At 46.8% G+C, this 24646-nt stretch overlaps 1 protein-coding gene across 1 annotated transcript in view; it reads left to right on the top strand.

Moving 5' to 3' along the window:
• LOC311101514 (ankyrin repeat domain-containing protein 13B-like) overlaps positions 1–24646 on the top strand; it is a gene marked incomplete at both ends in the record, with an annotated part of 36375 nt that overhangs the window by 10159 nt on the left and 1570 nt on the right. The window contains 11 exons of the mRNA XM_084142660.1: positions 2161–2295; positions 4060–4191; positions 7472–7615; positions 8822–9038; positions 9544–9610; positions 11422–11503; positions 12259–12323; positions 12839–12975; positions 15664–15821; positions 16435–16629; positions 18311–18480. Coding sequence (XP_083998786.1) covers positions 2161–2295; positions 4060–4191; positions 7472–7615; positions 8822–9038; positions 9544–9610; positions 11422–11503; positions 12259–12323; positions 12839–12975; positions 15664–15821; positions 16435–16629; positions 18311–18480 — 1502 coding nt within the window. The remainder of the gene's footprint in view (positions 1–2160; positions 2296–4059; positions 4192–7471; positions 7616–8821; positions 9039–9543; positions 9611–11421; positions 11504–12258; positions 12324–12838; positions 12976–15663; positions 15822–16434; positions 16630–18310; positions 18481–24646) is intronic.

Raw genomic sequence — 24646 nt, 5'->3', positions numbered from 1 at the left:
GCCAATATATCTTCCCAACACCGGCTTCTCGGGCATTATCACTTAATATTGTAGCGAATGGTGACAGTGCAATGCCCCTTGTGGCTTTTGAACCTGTAGGCAATCTTGCTAACCACTGGTCCAACACACTTGGAGAGGTTGTAACGAGCCTAGTTAGAAAACAATCGATACAATAGTCCCCCTCAAATCATTAGAATACTACCACAATCTTTTGCTGCTCTGCTCTTACTGTTGATGTACTTTTTCACTGTTATCTGCCAGTTTCACTCCATCTTTCTTATCCTTTTTTTCCTTCCACCCATTCTCTCTCTCTCTCTCTCTCTCTCTCTCTCTCTCTCTCTCCTCTCTCCTCTTCTCTCTCTCTCTCTCTCTCTCTCTCTCTCTCTCTCTCTCTCTCTCTCTCTCTCTCTCTCTCTCTCTCTCTCTCTCTCTCTCTCTCTCTCTCTCTCTCTCTCTCTCTCTCTCTCTCTCTCTCTCTCTCTCTCTCTCTCTCTCTCTCTCTCTCTCTCTCTCTCTCTCTCTCTCTCTCTCTCTCTCTCTCTCTCTCTCTCTCCCTCCCTCCCTCCTCAGTGTCATCCCCAGGGCCACTTGGAGGGCCCTACAAAGCCACTCTGACATCAATCACTCACTACCCATTATTCACTACACACACAGCTAACTCCACCACCACCCCTCTATCTCACAGAGCAGCTGCCACCACTCAACCAGCCCTGTCAGCTCCAACGCATAGCACACCTTCCTCCTCCTTCTCTCCCACCTCTTCTTCTCATCCCTTGGTTGCTATAGCGATACACCTCTATTCCTCCCTTTATTCCCACCAAACCTCGTCCTTCACCTCCGACAGTGCCTGTATGGATTCCTCCTCCTGTTTTTCCGCCATTCCATTCCACCTCTCCTCCCCGGCGCCCCCCTACTCCTCTTTGGATTAAAGTCCCAGTTGTTGCTTACGATCAAGCGGTGGCGGTCACTAACGCTAACGCTGGGCTGCTAATTACAGAGCAGGGTGTGGCCTCCAGGGAGGCCCCTGAGAGAGAGGGAGAGCAGCGGGGAGATGAGGAGGCTTCACGTGGGAGGAGGGAGGCTGCTCCTGGTGAAAAACAACCCAGCATCATCCCTCTGATGTACTGTGCAACACACTCCACAATAACACACTCCAAAGTACACTCGACACACCAACACCAACCGTCAGGGCTGCACTGACCTGCGCTGGGAGCCCTCACACAACACAACACAAACAAACACAACAGTGTGTGACTTATTTCCAATGCAAATATGAATAGACACACAGCTCGGATGGAAGTGTACCATAAAGCAATTGCGCTTATTCACTGTTACAACCGCTCCTCCCCTCACAACAGCAAGCTCCATCCATCCATTTCCATGCGTTGTCATTTCATCGATATATTTCCACATCCACCAATTAGGCAGATTCTGATTCCTCAGAGCGTCTCCTTGTGTGCGTCCCAAATGGCACCCCTTTATAGTGCACTACTTTGACCAGGGCTTGGTGGAAAGTAGACCACTATAGAGGGAATAATGTGCCATTTGGGACACAGCCCCAGTCGCTTTCTATCAGCCTCCCTCATTAGGATGCCAGCATGTGGTTTGTTTATTCTTGACCTTGGATCCTGCCAGGTGCTCTAATGAACTTTGTTTAATCACAGGCCAGAGACCAGATTTATAGACATAGAGACTTGCTGATTTAGACCAACTAGACTGCAGAGCAGAGAGACTACATCAAACACACTGCAGTAGGCTACTAGACAATGATAGCTACTGTATCAAAACTGAGGCAGGAAGAGGCTGAGACAGACAGAGACAGAGAGAGAGAGAGGGGGGGGGGGGGGGGGAGATCAAGTCAGATCAACTCTAGAGAATGACAGAGACATAACATCTAGACACGTATAGTGTAACTCACTATATAAAGCCGACCCGTCTAGAACACTGGCACTCCGGTCATGTGAGGATGTGATAGCTCAATTATCACCTGTCTCTTCTCCTTCCATCACTCTCTCCTCCACACATCCCTACCCTTTCTCTCTCTATTTTTCCTCTCTCTCTTTGCCAGATGAGCCCTGCACGCCATGCCATACAATGACCCCAATTCTCTCCTCTCCTCTTCTCTTCCCTTACACCCCCCCCCCCCCCCCCCCCCCTCAGGTGGATGTGGAGGCCCTGGACCCCCGGGGTCGGACCCCCTCCACCTGGCTGTCACTCTGGGTCACCTGGACTGTGCCCACCTGCTCCTCCAACATGGTGCCGACGTCAGCAAGGAGAACCGCAACGGATGGACGGGTGAGACAGGGAGGGGTAGTAATAGTACGGTGGTGTAGTAATAGTAATAGTAGTAGTAGGAGTAGTAGGAGTATTAATAGTAGTAGTTGTAGTTGTAGTAGTAGGTGTAGTAGTAGTAGTAGTAAAAGTAGTAGTAGTCATAGGAGTAGTAAGAGTAGTAGTAGGAGTAGTAGCAGCAGTAGTAGTAGTAGTAGTAGTTGTTGTTGTTGTTGTTGTAGTAGTAGTAGTAGTTGTTGTTGTTGTTGTAGTAGTAGTAATATAAGTAGTAGTAGTAGTAATAGTAGTAATAGTAGTAATATAAGTAGCAGTAGTAGGTGTAGTAGTAATAGTAGTAGTAATAATACAAGTAGTAGTAATAGTAGTTGTAGTAGGAGTAGTAGTAGTACTAGTAGTAATAGAAGTAGTAGTAGTCATAGGAGTAGTAGGAGTAGTAGCAGTATTAGTAGGAGTAGTAGTAGTAGTAGTAGCAGCAGCTACTAGCGGTAGAAAACTTTATCATCCCTCAAGGGGAAATTGTTTTTTCAGCAGAATCATCCATAAAACACAACAGGCATGTGTACTGTGAAAGCATAGATACATTGGCTAGGAAAAGTCTAATAGTGACTCATCATTAAAGGCTGGAAGGATGTACTGTATATAATCTCTATAGAAATAGATTGAGTGGATTGGATTCTACGAATAGGAACCATTTGTTTGTGGATTGATGGGGAGCCAGATGGCCGTTGTGGCTGGATCTAGTCAAGTAATTAGGCACACTTGCTTTTAAATGCACTTATTGATTATTTTAAATGAAATTGAAATTGATTGGGTAGGTTAGTCAGAGTTTCCTCAGAGAGTTGGTTAGTCAGAGTTTCCTCAGAGAGTTGATTGAGGACTGTGGCACTGGGAAGGGACCTGTATAGTATAGTATAGTATACTATAGTATAATGTAGTGTAGTATAGTGTATAGCACAGCACAGTATAGCATAGTTCAGAGCAGCACAGTATAGTACAGCATACACTCACTGGCCAGGTTATTAGGTTCACCCATCTAGTACCGGGTCGGACCCCCCTTTGCCTCCAGGACAGCCTGAATTCTTCAGGGCATGGAAACGTTGCTCAATTGGTATCAAGGGTATCAAACATTCCCCACACCATTACACCACCGCCACCAGCATGTACCGTTGACACCAGGCAGGATGGGGCCATGGACTCATGCTGCTTATGCCAAATCCTGACTCTGCCATCAGCATGACGCAACAGGAACTGGGATTCGTCAGATCAGGCGATGTTTTTCCACTCCTCAATTGTCCAGTGTTGGTGATCGCGAGCCCACTGGAGCCCACTGGAGCCCACTGGAGCCCGCCTGTTAGCTTGCAAGATTCTTTCCATTCTCCATTGACCTCTCATCAACTAGCTATTTTCGCCCACAGGACTGCCGTTGACTGGATGTTTTTTGTTTGTCGCACCATTCTTGGTAAACCCTAGACACTGTCGTGTGTGAAAAGCCCAGGAGGCCGGCCGTTTCTGAGATACTGGAACCGGCGTGCCTGGCACCGACGAGTCTACCACGCTCAAAGTCGCTTAGCTCACTAGTTTTGCCCATTCTAATGTTCAATCGAACAGTAACTGAATGCCTCGATGCCTGTCTACCTGCTTTATATAGCAAGCCACGGCCACGTGACTCACTGTCTGCAGTTGCGAACCATTTTCGCAAACCATAGACTGGCCTCTGAGGATGTGTGTCTATATGTAAGGTGAAGATTGCCTTTTTCTCTCCCATAGTGCTCCAGGAGGCAGTCAGCACACGAGACCCAGAGCTGGTGCGCCTAGTTCTGCATTACCGTGATTACCAGCGGACCACTAAGAGACTGGCGGGAATCCCTGTCCTCCTGGAGAGACTGCACCAGGTGAGAGGCACTGACACCGAACACAAGTACAGAGCACAACAGCAACTTCAGACTACAGACATTTAGAAAACACTTGTAGATATACAATACCAGTCAAAAGTTTGGACACACCTACTCATTCAAGGGTTTTTCTTTATTTTAACTATTTTCTACATTGTAGAATAATAGTGAAGACATCAAAACTATGAAATAACACATATGGAATCATGTAGTAACCAAAAAGTGTTAAACAAATCCAAACATATTTTATATATGAGATTCTTCAAAGTAGCAAACCTTTGCCTTGATGACAGCTTTGCACACTCTTGGCATTCTCTCAACCAGCTTCACCTGGAATGCTTTTCCAACAGTCTTGAAGGAGTTCCCACATATGCTGAGCACTTGTTGGCTGCTTTTCCTTCACTCTGTGGTCCGACTCATCCCAAACCATCTCAATTGGGTTGAGGTCGGGTGATTGTGGAGGCCAGGTCATCTGATGCAGCACTCCATCACTCTCCTTCTTGGTAAAATAGCCCTTACACAGCCTGGAGGTGTGTTGGGTCATTGTCATATTGAAAAACAAATGATAGTCCCACTAAGCCCAAACCAGATGGGATGGCGTATCGCTGCAGAATGCATTTATTTGGGCTGCAATTACTAAGGCTGGTATCTCTAATGAACTTATCCTATGCAGCAGAGGTAACTCTGGGTCTTCCATTCCTGTGGCAGTCCTCATGAGAGCCAGTTTCATCATAGCGCTTGAAGGTTTTTGCGACTGCACTTGAAGAAACTTTCAAAGTTATTGAAATGTTCCGTATTGACTGACCTTCATGTCTTAAAGTAATGATGGACTGTCATTTCTCTTTTCTTATTTGAGCTGTTATTGCCATAATATGGACTTGGTCTTTTACCAAATAGGGCTATCTTCTGTATACCACCCCTACCTTGTCACAACACAACTAATTGTCTCAAGTGCATTAAGAAGGAAATAAATTCCACAAATTAACTTTTAAGAAGGCACACCTGTTAATTGAAATGCATTCCAGGTGACTACCTCATGAAGCTGGTTGAGAGAATGCCACGAGTGTGCAAAGCTGTCATCAAGGAAAAGGGTGGCTATTTGAAGTCAAATATACGTGTTCGTCTTCACTATTATTATACAATGTAAAAAATTGTAAAAATAAAGCAAAACCATTGAATGAGTAGGTGTGTCCAAACTTTTGACTGGTACTATATATGTTTTGACCATGACAGTTTACAATCTAAGGTAACACCAAGTAATTTAATTTCCTAAACTTGATCAACAGCCACACCATTCAATACCAGATTTGTACCAAATACAATGCTCTTAGTTTTAGAGATGTTCAGAACCAGTTTATTACTGGCCACCCATTCAGAAACTGACTGCAACTCCTGGTTAAGGGTTTCAGTGACTTCATTAGCTGTGGTTGCTGACACGTATATGGTTGAATCATCAGTATACATGGACACACAGGCTTTGTTTAATGCAAGTGGCAGGTTATTGGTAAAAATAGAAAAGAGTAGAGGGCCTAGAGAGCTGCCCAGCGGTACACCACACCCTACATGTTTGACATTAGAGAGGCTTCCATTAAAGAAAACCCTCTGTTCTATTAGATAGATAGCTCTGAATCCATTATATGGCAGAGTTTGAAAAGCCATAAAACATGTTTTCTCAACAACAGGTTATGGTCAATAATATCAAAGGCTGCACTGAAATCTAACGGTACAGCTCCCACAATCTTCTTATCAATTTCTTTCAACCAATCATCAGTAATTTGTGTCATTGCAGTAAATGTTGAGTGCCCTTCTCTATAAGCATGCTGAAAGTCTGTTGTCAATAGAGAAATAGCATTGTATTTGGTCAAACACCATTTTTTCCAACAGTTTGCTAAGAACTGGCAGCAAGCTGATATCTCTGCTGTTAGAACCAGTAAAGGTCGCTTTATGAATGACTTTGGCTTCCCTCCAGGCCTGAGGAATAACACCTTCCTCTAGACTCAGATTAAAGATATGACAAGTAGGAGTTGCCATTGAGTCAGCTACCATCTTCAGTAGCATTCCATCTATGTTGTCAATGCCAGGAGATTTGTAAAAAATAAATCCACCTTTCCCACACTAACTTTACAAAATTAAAACATACAATTATTTTATTTCATAATAGTTTTTTTTATGCATGAATACGATGGCTCACTCTTCGTTGTTGGCATTTCCTGCCTAAGTTTTCCCACTTTGCCAATGAAGTAATCATTAAAATAATTGGCAACATCAAATGGTTTTCTGATGAAACAGTCAGTTTCTTAACAGGTGCATGTTTATCAATAATTGGAAGAAGCAATTTAATATTTAAAAGGATGCTCCTTATTAATCACATCAGACCAACATATATTTTTTAACATCATCCACATAAGAGTCACAGCAAAATCTTCTGTATGATCTTATATACTATTTTAGGCCCAGCTTTTGGAACTTTGGCTTTCCTGGATATGGCCACTGTGATCACTGCATCTAATGCGTACGGATACAGTTATCCAATGTGTACGGATACAGTTTATGATTGATCTGCACCCCTTTCTTCATCCCTCTCTCTTTCTCTCTCTCTCCCAAGTCCCCCCACTACTTATTGTATTAATCCCACCTCCTCCATATCTGGCTGTGTCTCACCACCAGCCCTGGGATGGGATTGGAACAGCTACAGTCCTTTTTCCAGGCCACCCCAAGAAAATTACTCTCTTTCTCTCCTTTTTCCTGTGGTGTCTTCCTTTCTCTCTCTCTCTCTTGTCCCTGGTCTGTGTGTGTGTTGTGTTGTGTTGTGTTGTATTGTGTGTGTGTGGGTGTCTCCCCCCTTTCTCTCTCTCTCTCTCTCTCTCTCTCTCTCTCTCTCTCTCTCTCTCTCTCTCTCTCTCTCTCTCTCTCTCTCTCTCTCTCTCTCTCTCTCTCGCTCAAGGCTCAGGACTTTTACGTGGAGATGAAATGGGAGTTTACAAGCTGGGGTAAGTCATAATAAGTAATGTTACCTGCCTCTCAGCTTTTTACCTGCCTGGATTATGGCTTCCTGCTTGACTGTATATGAGCTTGGTGACAGATTTCCTTTCTCTGTGGGGCTGCATTGTCTCCATAGAAATCGAATCACTAGAATGGTTAAGACCCCCAGATCACGAGAAAAAAAATATTACACTCAAAATGGCCGCCAGTCCAACCATCACAGGGCCATTAACTAGAATGGGGGTGACCCCTGTTCTAGGAATTATATTTCTATGGTTGTCTATCTCGCTCTCTCTCTTTCCTAGTGCCCCTGGTGTCTCGTATCTGCCCCAGTGACACGTACCGCGTGTGGAAGAGTGGCCAGTGTCTGCGTGTAGACTCCACTCTCATGGGCTTTGATCAGATGACCTGGCAGAGAGGAAACCGAAGCTTCATCTTCCGGGGTCAAGGTCAGGGGTCAGGGGCCGGTGTATGTGTGTGCATGTGCGTGTGTGTTTATGTGTGAGTGTTTGTGTGTGCAATAGTGTGTGTGTATGTGTGGTTGAGTCCTCTTTTCTATTGTCACAGGACTTCCTTCTTTCCCCCTCTCACTGTCATCATTATGTTAGTCACTTCCTGTCAGATCTCTCCAACTCAGGACTATATCCTGTTTTGATATTACTTCCTCTCACTGTCTTTTATTGACTCCTCCAGCTTTTTAAATCCTCCTCCTCCTCCTTCTCCTCCTCCGTCTTTCTGTTTCACTCCATCTCTGTCTATATGACCTTTCTTTTCAATCTCTCTCGACTCTCCTCCTACGTATGTCAGTCTATTATATAGAGCCATTATTCCATCTCATATTGCTCAAATAAACAGCAAACCTGGTTTCAAAAAACAGATAAAGCAACACCTCACGGCACAACGCCTCTCCCCTATTTGACCTAGATAGTTTGTGTGTATGTATTGATATGTAGGCTACGTGTGCCTTTAAAATAAAATGTATGTAGCTCTGTCCTTGAGCTGTTCTTGTCTATTAATGTTCTGTATTATGTCTCATGTTTCATGTTTTGTGTGGACCCCAGGAAGAGTAGCTGCTGCTTTTGCAACAGCTGATGGGGATCCTAATAAAATACCAAAAATACCAAATAAACCTACTCTTCCCTACCTCTATCGCTCTCTCTTTAGTTGAACTGTTCCTCCTCCTTTCTGTCTATGTCTCTCTTACTCTCTGCCTATCTCTTTCCAACCTGTCTTTCTCTCCCTTCCTGTCTCTCTCTAACCCATCCATCTTTCTGTTTGTCTCTCTCTAACCCATCCTTCTCTTTGTTCATCGCTCAGTCTATCTCTCTATAAATCCATATTTATTTCTCTGTCTGTCACTCTCACTAACCCATCTTCCTCCTCTCCCTCTCTCTAACCCGTCTTTCTCTCTATATATCCCTGTCTAAATCCATTTCTGTCCGTCTACCAGTGTCTCTAACCCATCCTCCTCCTCTTCCTCTGTCTCTCTAACCAACCCTCTCTCTCTCCCTCTCTCTCTCTAGCTAACCCATCTTTCTCTCTGTCTACCTTTCTCTCTAACCCATCCCCCATCCTCTCGCTCTCTCACTCTCATTCTTACTCTCACATTCTCTCTCTCTCTCTCTAACTACTCCACCTCTCTGTCTATCCGCCAGACTCCAGTGCGGTGGTGATGGAAGTGGACCACGACAGACAGCTGGTGTTCTGTGAGACCCTGTGTGTGTCCTCCCTGACGTCTCCCTCCCCACGGCAGGGCACTACCATCTTGGGCCTACTGGGGGCACTACAGCCCAGCGAGGAGCAGGTGGCAGCCCGCCTCTCCGCCCCCGTGGTCACCACCCAGCTAGACACCAAAAACATCGCCTTCGAGAGGTGAGAGACAGAGGGAACGAGAGAAAGAGTGTTAGCATTGAGATATGTATGAAAAGAAAGGGAGTAGAAGAATGATAGAGTGAGAGAGGGATAAGGGATGAGGAGAGGAAGAGGAGGAGAGGAAGAGGAGAGGCAGGGAGGGGGTCACTAAGGGCACAAGACCAGACACATCTCTCATGCAGGTCAGATTGTATGAAAAAGAAAGGGAGGAGAATGAGAGAGAGAGAGAGAGAGAGAGAGAGAGAGAGAGAGAGAGAGAGAGAGAGAGAGAGAGAGAGAGAGAGAGAGAGAGAGAGAGAGAGAGAGAGAGAGAGAGAGAGAGAGAGGTGAGAAGGACGGAGAGTGTAATCATCATTTATTGCTTGCTGAGTGTCACCTCTGTCGTTTTGGCAGCGTCAGGGGGATGCTCGACGTGCTAATAATCCATTTATGAATATGAATTGAAGGGAGGGAGAACACCACCTCTAAGTCAGACCTGTTGTGTCTGGCTCTGTCTGTCTGGCAGGAATAAGACTGGCATCCTAGGCTGGCGCAGTGAGAAGACAGAGATGGTGAACGGGTATGAGGCTAAGGTACAGACATGTAGTCATTAATCCTTATATCCCTGGCTTTCAAGATGTACAGTATATGATGTAATCTGTTTCCTGAGTGCTGTTTCTAGAGTAAGGCACTATCAATATACAGATACACTACCAGTCAAAAGTTTTAGAACACCTACTCATTCAAGGGTTTTGCTTTATTTTTACTATTTTTTAGATTGTAGAATAATAATGAAGACATCAAAACTTTTAAATAACACATATGAAATCATGTAGTAGCCCAAAAAGTGTTAATAAAATCAAAATATATTTTATATTTGTGATTCTTCAAACAGCCACCCTTTGCCTTGATGACAGCTTTGCACACTCTTGGCATTCTCTCAACCAGCTTCATGAGATAGTCACCTGGAATGCATTTCAATTAACAGGTGTGCCTTCTTAAAAGTTAATTTGTGGAATTTATTTCCTTCTTAATGCATTTGAGACAATCAGTTGTGTTGTGACAAGGTAGGGGGGTGTATATAGAAGATAGCCCTATTTGGTAAAAGACCAAGTCCATATTATGGCAAGAACAGCTCAAATAAGCAAAGAGAAACGACAGTCCATCATTACTTTAAGCCATGAAGGTCAGTCAATACTGAACATTTCAAGAATTTTGAACGTTTCTTCAAGTCGCAAAAACCATCAAGCGCTATGATGAAACTGGCTCTCATGAGGACCGCCACAGGAATGGAAGACCCAGAGTTACCTCTGCTGCAGAGGATAAGTTCATTAGAGTTACCAGCCTCAGAAATTGCAGCCCAAATAAATGCTTCACAGAGTTCAAGTAACAGACACATCTCAACATCAACTGTTCAGAGGGGACTGTGTGAATCCGGCCTTCATGGTCAAATTGCTGCAAAGAAACCACTACTAAATGACACCAATAAGAAGAAGAGACCTGCATGGGCCAAGAAACACGAGTGATGGACATTAGACCGGTGAAAAATTGTCCTTTGGTCTGGAGTCCAAATTTGAGATTTTTGGTTCCAACCGCCGTGTCTTTGTGAGACGTGGTGTGGGTGAACGGATGATCTCTGCATGTGTAGTTCCCACCGTAAAGCATGGAGGAGGAGGTGTTATGGTGTGGGGGTGCTTTGCTGGTGACACTGTCTGTGATTGATTTAGAATTCAAGGCACACTTAACCAGCATGGCTACCACAGCATTCTGCAGCGATACACCATCTGGTTTGGGCTTAGTGGGACTATCATTTGTTTTTCAACAGGACAATGACCCAACACACCTCCAGCCTGTGTAAGGGCTATTTTACCAAGAAGAAGAGTGATGGAGTGCTGGATCAGATGACCTGGCATCCACAATCCCCCGACCTCAACCCAATTGAGATGGTTTGGGATGAGTCGAGCATATGTGGGAACACCTTCAAGACTGTTGGAAAAGCATTCCAGGTGAAGCTGGTTGAGAGAATGCCAAGAGTGTGCAAAGCTGTCATCAAGGCAAAGGGTCGCTATTTGAAGAATATAAAATATAAAATATAATTTGATTTGTTTAACACTTTTTTGGTTACTACATGATTCCATATGTGTTATTTCATCGTTTTGATGTCTTCACTATTATTCTACAATGTAAAAAATAAAGAAAAACCCTTGAATGAGTAGGTGTGTTCAAACCTTTGACTGGTACTGTATACATAGACTCAGCAGTGAGCCCACCTCCCTACTACATCACTAATCTAAAGCAGTCACAGAATTTGCGTCCCAATTGGTACCTTCTTCCCTATATAGTGCACTATTTAACCAGAGTCTCATAACCATGACACTCTTTTTGTCCTTGTCTTCTCTGTTAGGTGTACGGCGCCTCCAATGTGGAACTGATCACTCGAACCCGAACAGACCATCTCACTGAGCCACTCAAGTCTAAGCCCAAAGGTGTCTCTCTTTGCTGAAGTTCTACATATTGGTTTAAAAATCCCCTTGGTAATCTTCCACATCACGTCCACATCTTGGCTTAGATACAGTAAAAGGGCCCAATTCAGAGCTGAGATATGCGTGCGCAGCACAGACTTTGGTGTAAGTCATTCATTGACGTCAATGGGAGAATTGTGTTGAGCGCGCTGATTTCAAGTCAGAATACAACACTAATAAACTGGAGTGTATTCACTAGGAATCAAATGGAAGAAAGCGGGCTGAAACGAGGAACAACTAACCTGAACTTGTCCAATAAGAAACGCTTGTTTTGGTTTTAAATATTTAGCTATGGTTTGCACTAATAGACACACCCCTGTTGAGAAGCTCTGATGTTGATAATTGCACAGAAGCCCCAACAAGTGGCCCTAAAGCATTTTCCACAGTCATTTACTTGGCCAGAGAAACCTATTGTCCTTGTTTTTCTCCCCGCTGGGCTACCCAGCAAAGTGCTCTGCTCTCACCACCGGCCCCAACCCTCTCAAAGCCCTCCCTCCAAGAACCCAACTCCCCCAGTCCCTTACCCCATCTCCATCCCTCAAATATTGATGAGAGACTGCAGTCGAGAATTCTTAAGTTAGACATATAAATAATATTAGTAGAACAGACATTCCCACTCCCACTACCAGGTCAACATTCCTACTAACCCTATTTCTATGGTCACAGACTTGTTTTGAGTTCCTCTCCTGAATGTTCCAATGATGTGACCTTTTCCTCAGGCGGAAAGACACCCCTGCAGAACTTCCTAGGGATCGCTGAGCAACACATGGGGCCCAACAATGGGGTTAGTGGTCATAGTCATCATTATCATCATCATCATCCTCATCCTCCTCCTCATCAATCCTAATCATTATCCTCATCCTCCTCATTGTATAGGGATTTTACCTTATAGCTACAGTGAATCACAAGCCAACATAGCTGTCAATATTGATATGAGTAAAGAGTTCCCCGGGATTCTCTTCTCTCTCAAATATTGATCACCATTTTAATTGGCTTCTGCTGGCAAACCCGCTGACAATCTTTATCCCCCTCTCTCATCCTCTCGCTCTCTCTTTCTTTCTCTCTCTTAACCCTCCTTCCTTCTCCCTCTCTCTTTCTTTCTCTCTCTTAACCCTCCTTCCTTCTCCCTCTCTCTTTCTTTCTCTCTCTTAACCCTCCTTCCTTCTCCCTCTCTCTTTCGCTGTCTTTCTTCACCCTCCCTCCTTTTATCTCTCTCTCTCTCTCTCAATCTCTTTCACTCTGTCTCTCTTCCTCTATACCTCCCTCCCTCCCTATCCCCCCCTCCCCTTTTCTCAACAGGCCCTAGTGACTCAGATGTCAAGTCCTGCCGTGACCAACCCCACAGCCCTGACAGCTGAGGAGTACTTCAATCCCAACCTGCCCCTGGGCACCCGGGATATTGGCCACCCCTGTCAACTCACCACCAAGACTCAGAGGTGACAGCAACAGCCATCACAGCCCTTATAACAACTTCTATGCCTGGGGCCCTTGGCTATAAAAGCCCTGCCCAGAACCATACAATATGTCTACATCCCAAATGGCAGCCTATTCCCTTTATAGTGCACTACTTTTGACCAGGGCCCAAAGTAGTGCATTATATAGGGAATAGGGTGCCATTTTGGACGCACTCTACAGTATGTCTCTGGCCCTGTCAAGTGTTTTGGCTCTGGCCCATGCATGTACATGTTTTCCTTCTATCCAATCTATGTATGATGTGTGATCTGGTAATTGACTATGAACCTGGATCTCACATCAATAGCTGTTTAGAATTCTGCTGGTTATTGGATTGATTGTGACAAGACAACAGTGAGATGATGTCCCAGCCCGATCACTAGGCTACTAGTACATTATCTCATCAGTTGAAAATAAACATTGAGTGGCCTGAACAGAAACCCTACACACACAGTGCTTGAGAACAGTTGATTGCCGAGTCAATGGTGATGCCGATCTTTTGCAGTGCAACAAATTACAAGACAAAAAAATTCTCTCAGGATTTGATAAATGTTATAGGATGAGATAGAACTAGAGTTCCAGTCTCTCACAGTTTTTGAAAATGCCTGTATGATCAACAAAGATGCTTTCTGCGGGACACGTTACTGCATTGCACTGTGTGTAGTACTTGTGTAAAACAGGGTGGTGTTCATTAGGCACCTACAGTGAGGGAAAAAAGTATTTGATCCCCTGCTGATTTTGTATGTTTGCACACTGACAAAGACATGATCAGTCTATACTTTTAATGGTAGGTTTATTTGAACAGTGAGAGACAGAATAACAACAAAAAAATCCAGAAAAACGCATGTCAAAATTTTTATAAATTGATTAGCATTTTAATGAGGGAAATAAGTATTTGACCCCTCTGCAAAACATGACTTAGTACTTGGTGGCAAAACCCTTGTTGGCAATCACAGAGGTCAGACATTTCTTGTAGTTGGCCACCAGGTTTGCACACATCTCAGGAGGGATTTTGTCCCACTCCTCTTTACAGATCTTCTCCAAGTCATTAAGGTTTCGAGGCTGACGTTTGGCAACTCGAACCTTCAGCTCCCTCCACAGATTTTCTATGGGATTAAGGTCTGGAGACTGCCTAGGCCACTCCAGGACCTTAATGTGCTCCTTCTTGACATTTACATTTACATTTTAGTCATTTAGCAGACGCTCTTATCCAGAGCGACTTACAGTTAGCACATACATTATTTTATCGAACCCACAACCCTGGCGTTGCAAACGCCATGCTCTACCAACTGAGCTACATCCCCTGCCGGCCATTCCCTCCCCTACCCTGGACGACGCTGGGCCAATTGTGCGCCGCCCATGGGTCTCCCGGTCGCGGCCGGCTACGACAGAGCCTGGATTCGAACCAGGATCTCTAGTGGCACAGCTAGCACTGCGATGCAGTGCCTTAGACCACTGAGCCACTCCTTTGTTGCCTTGGCCGTGTGTTTTGGGTCATTGTCATGCTGGAATACACATCCACGACCCATTTTCAATGCCCTGGCCCCGTCCATCGTCCCTTTGATGCGGTGAAGTTGTCCTGTCCCCTTAGCAGAAAAACACCCCCAAAGCATAATGTTTCCACCTCCATGTTTGACGGTGGGGATGGTGTTCTTGGGGTCATAGGCAGCGTTCCTCCTCCTCCAAACACGGCGAGTTGAGTTGATGCCAAAGAGCTCAATTTTGGTCTCATCTGACCACAACACTTTCACCCAGTTCTCCTCTGAATCATTCAGATGTTCATTGGCAAACTTCAGACGGGCCTGTATATGTGCTTTCTTGTGCAGGGGGACCTTGTGGGCGCTGCAGGATTTCAGTCCTTCACGGCGTAGTGTGTTACCAATTGTTTTCTTGGTGACTATGGTCCCAGCTGCCTTGAGATCATTGACAAGATCCTCCCGTGTAGTTCTGGGCTGATTCCTCACCGTTCTCATGATCATCTTGCATGGAGCCCCAGGCCGAGGGAGATTGACAGTTCTTTTGTGTTTCTTCCATTTGCGAATAATCGCACCAACTGTTGTCACCTTCTCACCAAGCTGCTTGGCGATGGTCTTGTAGCCCATTCCAGCCTTGTGTAGGTCTACAATCTTGTCCCTGACATCCTTGGAGAGCTCTTTGGTCTTGGCCATGGTGGAGAGTTTGGAATCTGATTGATTGATTGCTTCTGTGGACAGGTGTCTTTTATTCAGGTAACAAACTGAGATTAGGAGCACTCCCTTTAAGAGTGTGCTCCTAATCTCAGCTCGTTACCTGTATAAAAGACACCTGGGAGCCAGAAATCTTTCTGATTGAGAGGGGGTCAAATACTTATTTCCCTCATTAAAATGCAAATCAATTTATAACATTTTTGACATGCGTTTTTCTGGATTTTGTTGTTGTTATTCTGTCTCTCACTGTTCAAATAAACCTACCATTAAAAGTATAGACTGATCATTTCATCGTCAGTGGGCAAACGTACAAAATCAGCAGGGGATCTAACACTTTTTTCCCTCACTGTAACTGAAAACAAATTAAACAGGGAGGGACTACTCTTCATTTTACGTTTCCAAACATTTTGCTACGGTGAGCCCTACTGAACAAGAGTCAGGTATATTGTAAAATATACATACATACATGTTTCCCGGTTTCCTCAGGTTCAAGGCTAAGCTGTGGCTGTGTGAGTCCCATCCTCTGTCCCTAGCGGAGCAAGTGGCACCCATCATTGACCTCATGGCCATCTCCAATGCCCTCTTCGCCAAGCTCAGGGACTTCATTACCCTGCGACTGCCCCCTGGCTTCCCTGTCAAGATCGGTGAGGGAGTAGAGTACACTCTTATAACCAGATAGTTTGCTCTGCATCCTAGAGACTTGGCACATCATGGTAGTGAGAGTGGAGAGAAAGCGAGAGGGGGAGATTATCAAAAGTAGACCAGTGGTTTAAGGTACTTATGTAAAAAAACTTTAAAGTACTACTTAAGTCGAAAATTGTGCCGTCTGGTTTCCTTAATATAAGGAATTTGAAATTATTTATTATTTTGATACTTAAGTATATTTTAGGAATTACATTTACTTTTGATACTTAAGTATATTTACTTTTACTCAAGTAGTATTTTACTGGGTGACTTTCACTTTTACTTCAGTCATTTTCTATTAAGGTATCGTTACTTTTACTCAAGAATGACAATTGGGTACTTTTTCAACCAACAAAAGTTGACCCACCTGTCCTTATGTCAGGTTTGGCATTCTGGCTACTCCTTAAATTCATTCAGATGCTGCCTCAAATATGGTTAATTGGGATTTGCCCAAAATGTGGTCTTTTGAACTTTTAACATGTTTGGAATATTTACACCTATTGCACATTAATTATGAATCCAGTGATAATCGTAAATCCTAAACATCTCTGTCACTTCTCTTCCTCTTCTCAGAAATTCCCATCTATCACATCCTGAATGCCCGGATCACCTTTGGGAACCTGAACGGGTGCGAGGAGGGGTCGGTGACGGGGCCGGGCCAGGTGGAGGGGGAGGTGGACGGACAGAAGGACAGCAGCCCCAGGACTGACACAGACACCCCCTCCCCAGGCAGCGACTCTTCTAGTGTCTCCAGCTCCAGCTCCACGAGTGAGAAACACACACAACCCCCCCCACCCCCCAAACACACACACACTCAAAGACACACACACATACACTCTAGTGGAGGCTGCTGAGGGGAGGACGGCTCATAATAATGCTGTAACGGAGCAAATTAAATGGCATCAAACACATGGTAACCATGTGTTTGATGTATTTGATACCATTCCACTATTCCGCTCCAGCGATTACCATGAGCCCGTCCTCCCCAATTAAGGGGTTGATTGGACAGGAAAAACTTTGACTCATAATAACATAACATAAGGGTCGTTCTTGAATTGAGGTGGGATTTGGGCATGACATTTTGGAAAAATATGAACTTCCTTTTTATTTAAATATATTTGGAAACATTTTCCCATTTTAAATACATCTAATATGGCAGCTTAATTACTTTAAATATGTTTGACCATTATGATAACATTGTGCCACCAGTAGGAGTAGTAACACCAATGATGGTAAAACGACCAATGACACATTTTAGGTAATTGAGGATTTTATTAAATGGAGACCACAGCTCAAATCTAACTCTTAGATGTTAAGTCCCCCATATGGTTCTGGACCGGTTCCGACTGACATTTTGGTGTACAAAGCATTCTGTGAACGCCGTAGGGTCCGTACCTTATAGCACCAAAAAGGCCCATCTGTCTGCTCTCCGTTTTCACTCCCCCAGCGGAGCTATATTTAGAAAACATTTCAGTCATTTCAAGCTCTATTGCCCCACTTTTGTTGAATAGGAAAAAAATCATAAATGTTTTCTCATATTTTCATAATATTTCTACTATGTGCTTGAGCTTGTGTCCTCAAATGTGAGTACACCTCAGCAATTTATAACTATTATTACCAGAAAGGTGAGTTCCAGACCTTTCTAAAACTATGCAGCATTACCAGTTGTTGTTTATGGCCATCTCATGAAAAATAATTACGTTTGGGCATGTCTATTTAGGCAGAAATCAAAATGTTTCCCTATCATTCAAGAGTAATTAACCTTTAAAAAATAATTTACTAAATAATATGATTAATCATTTTGCTCACAATGTAATTTTCCCTTCATTTAAATTGAGTACCACCAATGACACTTTGTATTTAAACATTACCAAATTATCATTAGAATCCTCAAATGTATGACATTCTAAAAGGGTGTGATTAGCTAATAATTGTTCTTTAATATAAACCCCTCCCCCGATAACCGTTTGCCACTGAAGGGGGTACTCAAGGTCCTTGTGTATCTTTGTAATGGATCTTTGTAATAAGTGAATTTAAAGGCTGTAACACCAATGACATAAAACTTAGTGACACGTTATATTTTTTAAATAAGGTATTTTAATAGCCTTCTTTGTTTTTTATTGGACTTTACAATATATAAAATACTTTTGTTTACTTTTTAGCATTCAAAATAATAGATAGATATCTCTATCCCAAAAACATGTCACTACAACTCTGCACATCGCTACTTGGACAAGCCAATTTGATTGTTCTAAGTACTTTAAACAATGCATAAACATAAAGGACTTCCATTATGTTGTATCACTGATTAACTGTTTAAAATTCCAAATAGTTACACATTATACATGTTTTGTTTATTTTAAACTGTTTTTGCTAAGGCAAGGGACGCAAATGCCACAGCAATTCAAGAATGACCCATAACATCCCTCCTGTCCTGTGTCTCATGCAGCGTCGTGTCGTGGAGGGGAGATCCCCCCGTGTGTGTTCGAGCCCCCTCAGGGTTATACTGTCCTGGGAGGCAACCAGAGGGACAACAACATGCGTGGTGATGAGGAGGAGGACCTGCTGCAGTTTGCCATCCAACAGAGTCTGCTGGAGGCTGGCTCCGAGTATGACCAGGTCAGACTCACTCTGGCCCCTCATAGGGCTTACTGCCATCTCAAAACCTGGCTCGTGTTCATTAAAGAACACAAAGGAATACGTTGGAAAAAATGTTACAATGGAAAATGTCCATGTAGTCCCTACATGTTTTAGTTTGTTTCCTGCCATTTGTGTCACGGTTCAGACAGACGACCAGAGGACCACAATTGCGTCACACCAGAAAGTTTATTAAACTTAAGGGAAAAGGGAAGTAGGGAGTGAATGAAGGCTCCAGGGGTAACAGGGATCCCGTCCAATGCGCTGGGTCTGTGCCCCCCCCAGTGGCAGCGATGCGTCCTATGAAGCCGGTGGTGGGTGGTCCAGAAGTCCTGGGGGGGGGAGACACAGACACAACAGGGCGGAATGAAACCAGGCAGCAGTACAGTTCAAGGGAAATCCAAAAGACGTAGTAGCAAGGCAGAAGGCTGGTCAGAGTTACCGGGATTGAAGAGTAGTCAGGAGTCGTAATGGCAGAAGCAGGTCTGGATCTCCTGAGGCAGAAGAGTATCCAAAAAACAGGCAGGTCCGGGGTCACAAAACCAGGGTGAGCCAGAAGCGCGAGCAAACAGGTTCCGGGTGTGAGCTTTGCAGACGATCTGACACCGGAGAGCTGAAAGACAGGGCCTTAAATACTGGGAGAGGTAGTGGGTAATGCAGCGCAGCTGGCAGAGTAATTAGAGCAGAGCAGAGCAGGGACAGGTGGAGCTAGTTAGGCTGAGTAGAGAGAGTGGTGAGCAGAGTGGAAGAAAATTAAGGTGGTAACCCGGTGGAGTGAGAGGCCCATGACAGAACCCCCCCCCCAAGGGACGGCCCCAGAAGTCCCAAGAGCAACACCACGCCGGGCGGGAGGAGGGGAGCCGGAGGAGGGCTAGAACTCCTCCGAACGGTCCGAGTGAACGTCCTCATCCTCGGAGGAAGCCGGAGGGCCGTGGTCGGGAGATGGGACAGGTCCCGAGACAGGATCAGGCACAGGACAGGAAGCCGAGCGGGCCGGACGGTTAGGGACCCCTCTGGGGCGGCCCCTACGGATTGCAGGTTGATCAGGATGCCGTTGGTGGAAAGCGGTGATGAGAGTCCTATCCACAATCCGACTAGCTGGCACCCAGGTCCTCTCCTCAGGTCCATAGCCCTCCCAGTCAATGAGGTACTGGAGACCCCTACCCCTCCGTCTGGACCGAAGCAGGCGGCGGACGGTGTAAACCAGACCACCATCGACGAGCCGTGGAGGAGGAGGACCAGGCGCAGCAGGGACCAGCGGACTCTCATGGATGGGCTTAATCTTAGACACATGGAACGTGGGGTGCACCCTCAGGGAATTAGGCAGTTGGAGCCGGACAGCAGTTGGGCTAATCACTCTTATGATAGGGAATGGGCCAATGAACCGAGGTGCCAGCTTCTGCGACTCCACCCTGAGTGGCAGGTTCTTCGATGACAACCACACCCTTTGACCAACATGGTAGGTGGGAGCAGGAATTCTCCGACGGTTGGCCCCGGTAGTGTAGCTGGCAACGGATCTGAGGAGTGTGGCTCGGGCTTGTGACCAGGTGCGGCGACATCGACGGGCAAAAGCAAGTGCAGATGGGCAAGTAACCTCCTCTTCCTGGCTGGCAAATAGAGGAGGCTGGTATCCATAAACACATTGGAAAGGGGACATACCGATGGCAGAGCAGGTCAGAGAATTGTGTGCGTACTCCACCCATGTCAATTGCTGCGACCAGGAGTGGGGGTTGCGTGAAGTCATGCATCGCAGTGCCTTCTCGAGCTCCTGATTAGCCCGCTCTGACTGCCCATTGGATTGGGGATGGAATCCGGAAGTCAGACTGACTGTGGCTCCCAGCAGGTGACAGAACTCCTTCCAAAAAGCGGAGGAGAATTGTGGACCACGGTCAGAAACTACATCCTTTGGCAGTCCGTGGATCCGGAAGACGTGTTCCAGGACCACCTGGGCGGTCTCCTTGGCGGTTGGGAGCTTGGGGAGGGGAATGAAGTGTGCCATCTTGCTGAAACGGTCAACGATGGTGAGAATGACGGTCATGCCACTTGAAGGGGGCAGCCCCGTGACAAAGTCAAGGGCGATGTGAGACCAGGGACGTCTGGGCACAGGCAGGGGCTGCAGCAATCCGGCTGGGGGCTGGCAGGACGACTTGTGTTGGTTGCAGATGGGGCAGGCTTGGACGAATTCCCGTACATCCTTCCTCAGAGAGGGCCACCAGAACCTCTGGGCGAGCAGGTTGTAAGTGCGGGTGGAGCCAGGGTGACAAGCTAGGCGGGAGTCATGTCCCCACTGAACGACCTGGGACCTCAGGTCTTCGGGGACAAAAAGGCGGTCAGCTGGGCAAGTGCTGGGACCTGGCTGGTTACGGAGAGCCTCCAGCACCTGTTCCTCAACAGCCCAGGTCAGAGCTGCAACGATGCAGGGACTTGGCAGAATCGACACAGGGTCCTTGGAGGGGGTGTCATCCTTCTGGAATTGACGGGAGAGGGCGTCTGGCTTGGTGTTGCGTGATCCAGGCCGGTATGACAGAGTGAAATTAAACCTGGTGAAGAACAGGGCCCAGCGGGACTGCCTGGAGTTCAACCGTTTGGCCGTGCGGATGTACTCCAAGTTCTTATGATCGGTCCAAACGAGAAATGGAATGGTGGACCCCTCCAGCCAGTGACGCCACTCCTCCAAGGCAAGCTTCACAGCCAGCAGCTCACGGTTCCCTATGTCGTAATTGCACTCAGAGGGGGACAACCGACGTGAGAAAAAGGCACAGGGATGGAGCTTCCTATCCTCCGCAGCCCACTGAGAAATCACAGCACCAACTCCCACATCCGAGGCGTCCACCTCCACAATGAATTGCCGGTCCACATCAGGCATCTGGAGGATGGGAGCGGAGGTGAACCTCACCTTGAGGGTACTGAAGGCTTTGTCGGCTGCTGGGGTCCAGGTGAAGGGTTGCTTGGTGCTGGTTAGAGCAGTGAGAGGGGCAGCAACGGTACTGTAGTTCCGGATAAACTTCCTATAGAAGTTAGCAAACCCCAGAAACTGTTGCAGCTTCTTTCTGTTCTCCGGAACAGGCCATGAAGTGACTGCTGATACCTTGGCAGGATCCATTTGGATACTTCCCTCTGCCACTACGTACCCCAGGAAGGCCACTGTCTTGACGTGAAACTCACATTTCTCTGCCTTGGCGTAGAGGGAATTCTCCAGAAGACGATGAAGGACTTGCTGGACATGGCGGGTGTGTTCAGACAGGTCTCTGGAGTAGATTAAGATGTCATCCAGGTAAACGAAGACAAACTTGTTTAACATGTCCCGCAGTACATCATTCACTAGAGCCTGGAACACAGCAGGAGCATTGGTGAGGCCAAAAGGCATAACCAGATACTCGTAGTGGCCTGTTGGTGTATTGAATGCGGTTTTCCATTCATCTCCCTCCCGGATCCGCACTAGGTGGTAAGCGTTTCTGAGATCCAACTTGGTAAAAACAGTGGCTCCCTGGAGCAACTCAAAAGCAGAGGTGAGCAGAGGCAGAGGGTAACGGTTTTTCACTGTGATGTCGTTGAGTCCCCTGTAGTCGATGCAGGGGCGAAGAGATCCGTCCTTCTTCCCCACAAAGAAGAAGCCAGCACCAGCAGGAGATGAAGATGAACGGATTAATCCTGCGGACAGAGAGCCATTGATGTAGTCCTCCATGGACTTTCTTTCAGGAGCAGACAACGAATAAAGACGACCCTTTGGAGGAGCTGTTCCAGGGAGGAGGTCGATGGCACAGTCGTACGGACGGTGAGGGGGCAGAGATGTGGCTCTTGCTTTGTTAAACACCTCTCTGAGACCATGGTAGCATTCTGGGACATTGGAGAGGTCAGGAGCGGAGTTAGTAGGTACTGGCCGAGGGGGTAGTGCGGCAGCAAGCAGGCAGGTTCGGTGGCAGTCCTCTCCCCACTCCCTGATCACCCCGGTCACCCAGTCGAGCTGAGGGTTGTGCCGGCGGAGCCATGGGTAACCCAGGATGAGGGGTTGGCCTGGAGAGGGGAGCAGGTGAAACTGGATAGTTTCTTGATGGTTTCCGGACAGACCCATCGAGACCGGGGCCGTGACATGAGTGACCGATCCGAGTAAGTGTCCGTCCAGTGCCCGGGCAGGAATAGGAGGTGTCAAACGGAGGTTCTCCAGTCCCAGTTGGCGTGCCAGCTTGATGTCCATTATGTTGGCTTCGGCGCCAGAATCCACCAGAGCAGCCAGGGTGTGAGTTGAGTCAGAGAGGCGGAGGTGAACTTGCAGCAGGGGTTTGCGGTCGGAGGACTGGATGGTCATTGAACTCAACCGGACTCCCCCTATGCCCGGTGAGCTTCGGCCCTTTAAAGGGCAGGTTACCACACGATGTCCCTCACCTCCACAATAGAGGCAGAGGTTTGAGGTGAAGCGGCGCTGGCGCTCTGCAGGAGTGAGGGAGGCTCGCCCAATCTCCATAGGCTCAGACTGATCAAGCTGACCTGGGTGAGTGGCAGTAGATGACAGGAGCCCAGTCGGATCTCTCCGAATGCCGGTAGTAGGTGGACCTTGGCGCCCCCTCTCACGACGACGGGTCTGTATCCTTCTGTCGATCCTGACAGTCAGTGCGATGGCTTCATCAAGAGTGGAAGGCAGTTCATGGGAGACCAACTCGTCCTTGATATAGTCAGCCAAACTATGGAAGAACGCGTCCACCAACGATGGTGTGTTCCAAGAACTTCGTCTAGCCAGGGTTCGGAAGTCGATGGAATGGTCTGCGACTGTACGTCTGCCTTGTCGAATACTGAACAGTTCACGAGACGCCTCTGCGGTGGGTGAATCCAGGTCAAACACCTTCAGCATCTCCTCAGCAAACAGGTCGAAGGTTGCACATGCGGGGGTTTGACGTTCGAACTCTGCTGTTCCCCAGAGTCGAGCTCGGCCCGTCAGGTGAGTGATGGCATACCCAACTTTAGCCCCCTCCGTGGCGAAGGTCCTTGGCTGCAAGGAGAACTGAAGTCGGCAGCTAGTCAGGAATGGCCGGACCTGGGTTGAATCGCCGTTGAACCGCTCGGGGTTTCCAATCTTGGGTTCCGGAGCAGCGGCTGCAATGACCGGGGCAGGTAACTCGGGGGCTGGGCTGGTGGGCAGACTGGCTGGGGTAAGGTTGGTGAGGAGTTGAATGATCATGGCGAGTTGTTGTTGCTGCTGCTGGAACTGCTGCTCATGCTCATCGGTTTCCATGTCGGGGAAAGTGTGCGCTGAGTCCATAATGGTCAGATCGTACTGTCACGGTTCAGACAGACGACCAGAGGACCACAATTGCGTCACACCAGAAAGTTTATTAAACTTAAGGGAAAAGGGAAGTAGGGAGTGAATGAAGGCTCCAGGGGTAACAGGGATCCCGTCCAATGCGCTGGGTCTGTGCCCCCCCCAGTGGCAGCGATGCGTCCTATGAAGCCGGTGGTGGGTGGTCCAGAAGTCCTGGGGGGGGGAGACACAGACACAACAGGGCGGAATGAAACCAGGCAGCAGTACAGTTCAAGGGAAATCCAAAAGACGTAGTAGCAAGGCAGAAGGCTGGTCAGAGTTACCGGGATTGAAGAGTAGTCAGGAGTCGTAATGGCAGAAGCAGGTCTGGATCTCCTGAGGCAGAAGAGTATCCAAAAAACAGGCAGGTCCGGGGTCACAAAACCAGGGTGAGCCAGAAGCGCGAGCAAACAGGTTCCGGGTGTGAGCTTTGCAGACGATCTGACACCGGAGAGCTGAAAGACAGGGCCTTAAATACTGGGAGAGGTAGTGGGTAATGCAGCGCAGCTGGCAGAGTAATTAGAGCAGAGCAGAGCAGGGACAGGTGGAGCTAGTTAGGCTGAGTAGAGAGAGTGGTGAGCAGAGTGGAAGAAAATTAAGGTGGTAACCCGGTGGAGTGAGAGGCCCATGACAATTTGGTGCCTAATGAACACGAAGTATGGTATGATGGTAGTCCTCTTCGTTCCTAAGTGGAACATAAGGCATGGTATGGTTGTTTTGTAACCTTAACTCTAAAGTAATACCATATTTCGGGGGCTCGTTCGGGATGTTAATCAACTACAGGCACATCGCATTAGTAGTGTGTACAGTTTGCAAAGAGCTACAAATGCCAGATACACTGTAAAGACATGTTGT

This window comes from Coregonus lavaretus (assembly GCF_964263955.1).
Source record: "Coregonus lavaretus genome assembly, chromosome: 26".
Taxonomy (NCBI): Eukaryota; Metazoa; Chordata; class Actinopteri; order Salmoniformes; family Salmonidae; genus Coregonus; species Coregonus lavaretus.
This window is presented reverse-complemented; position numbering and strand designations above follow the sequence as displayed.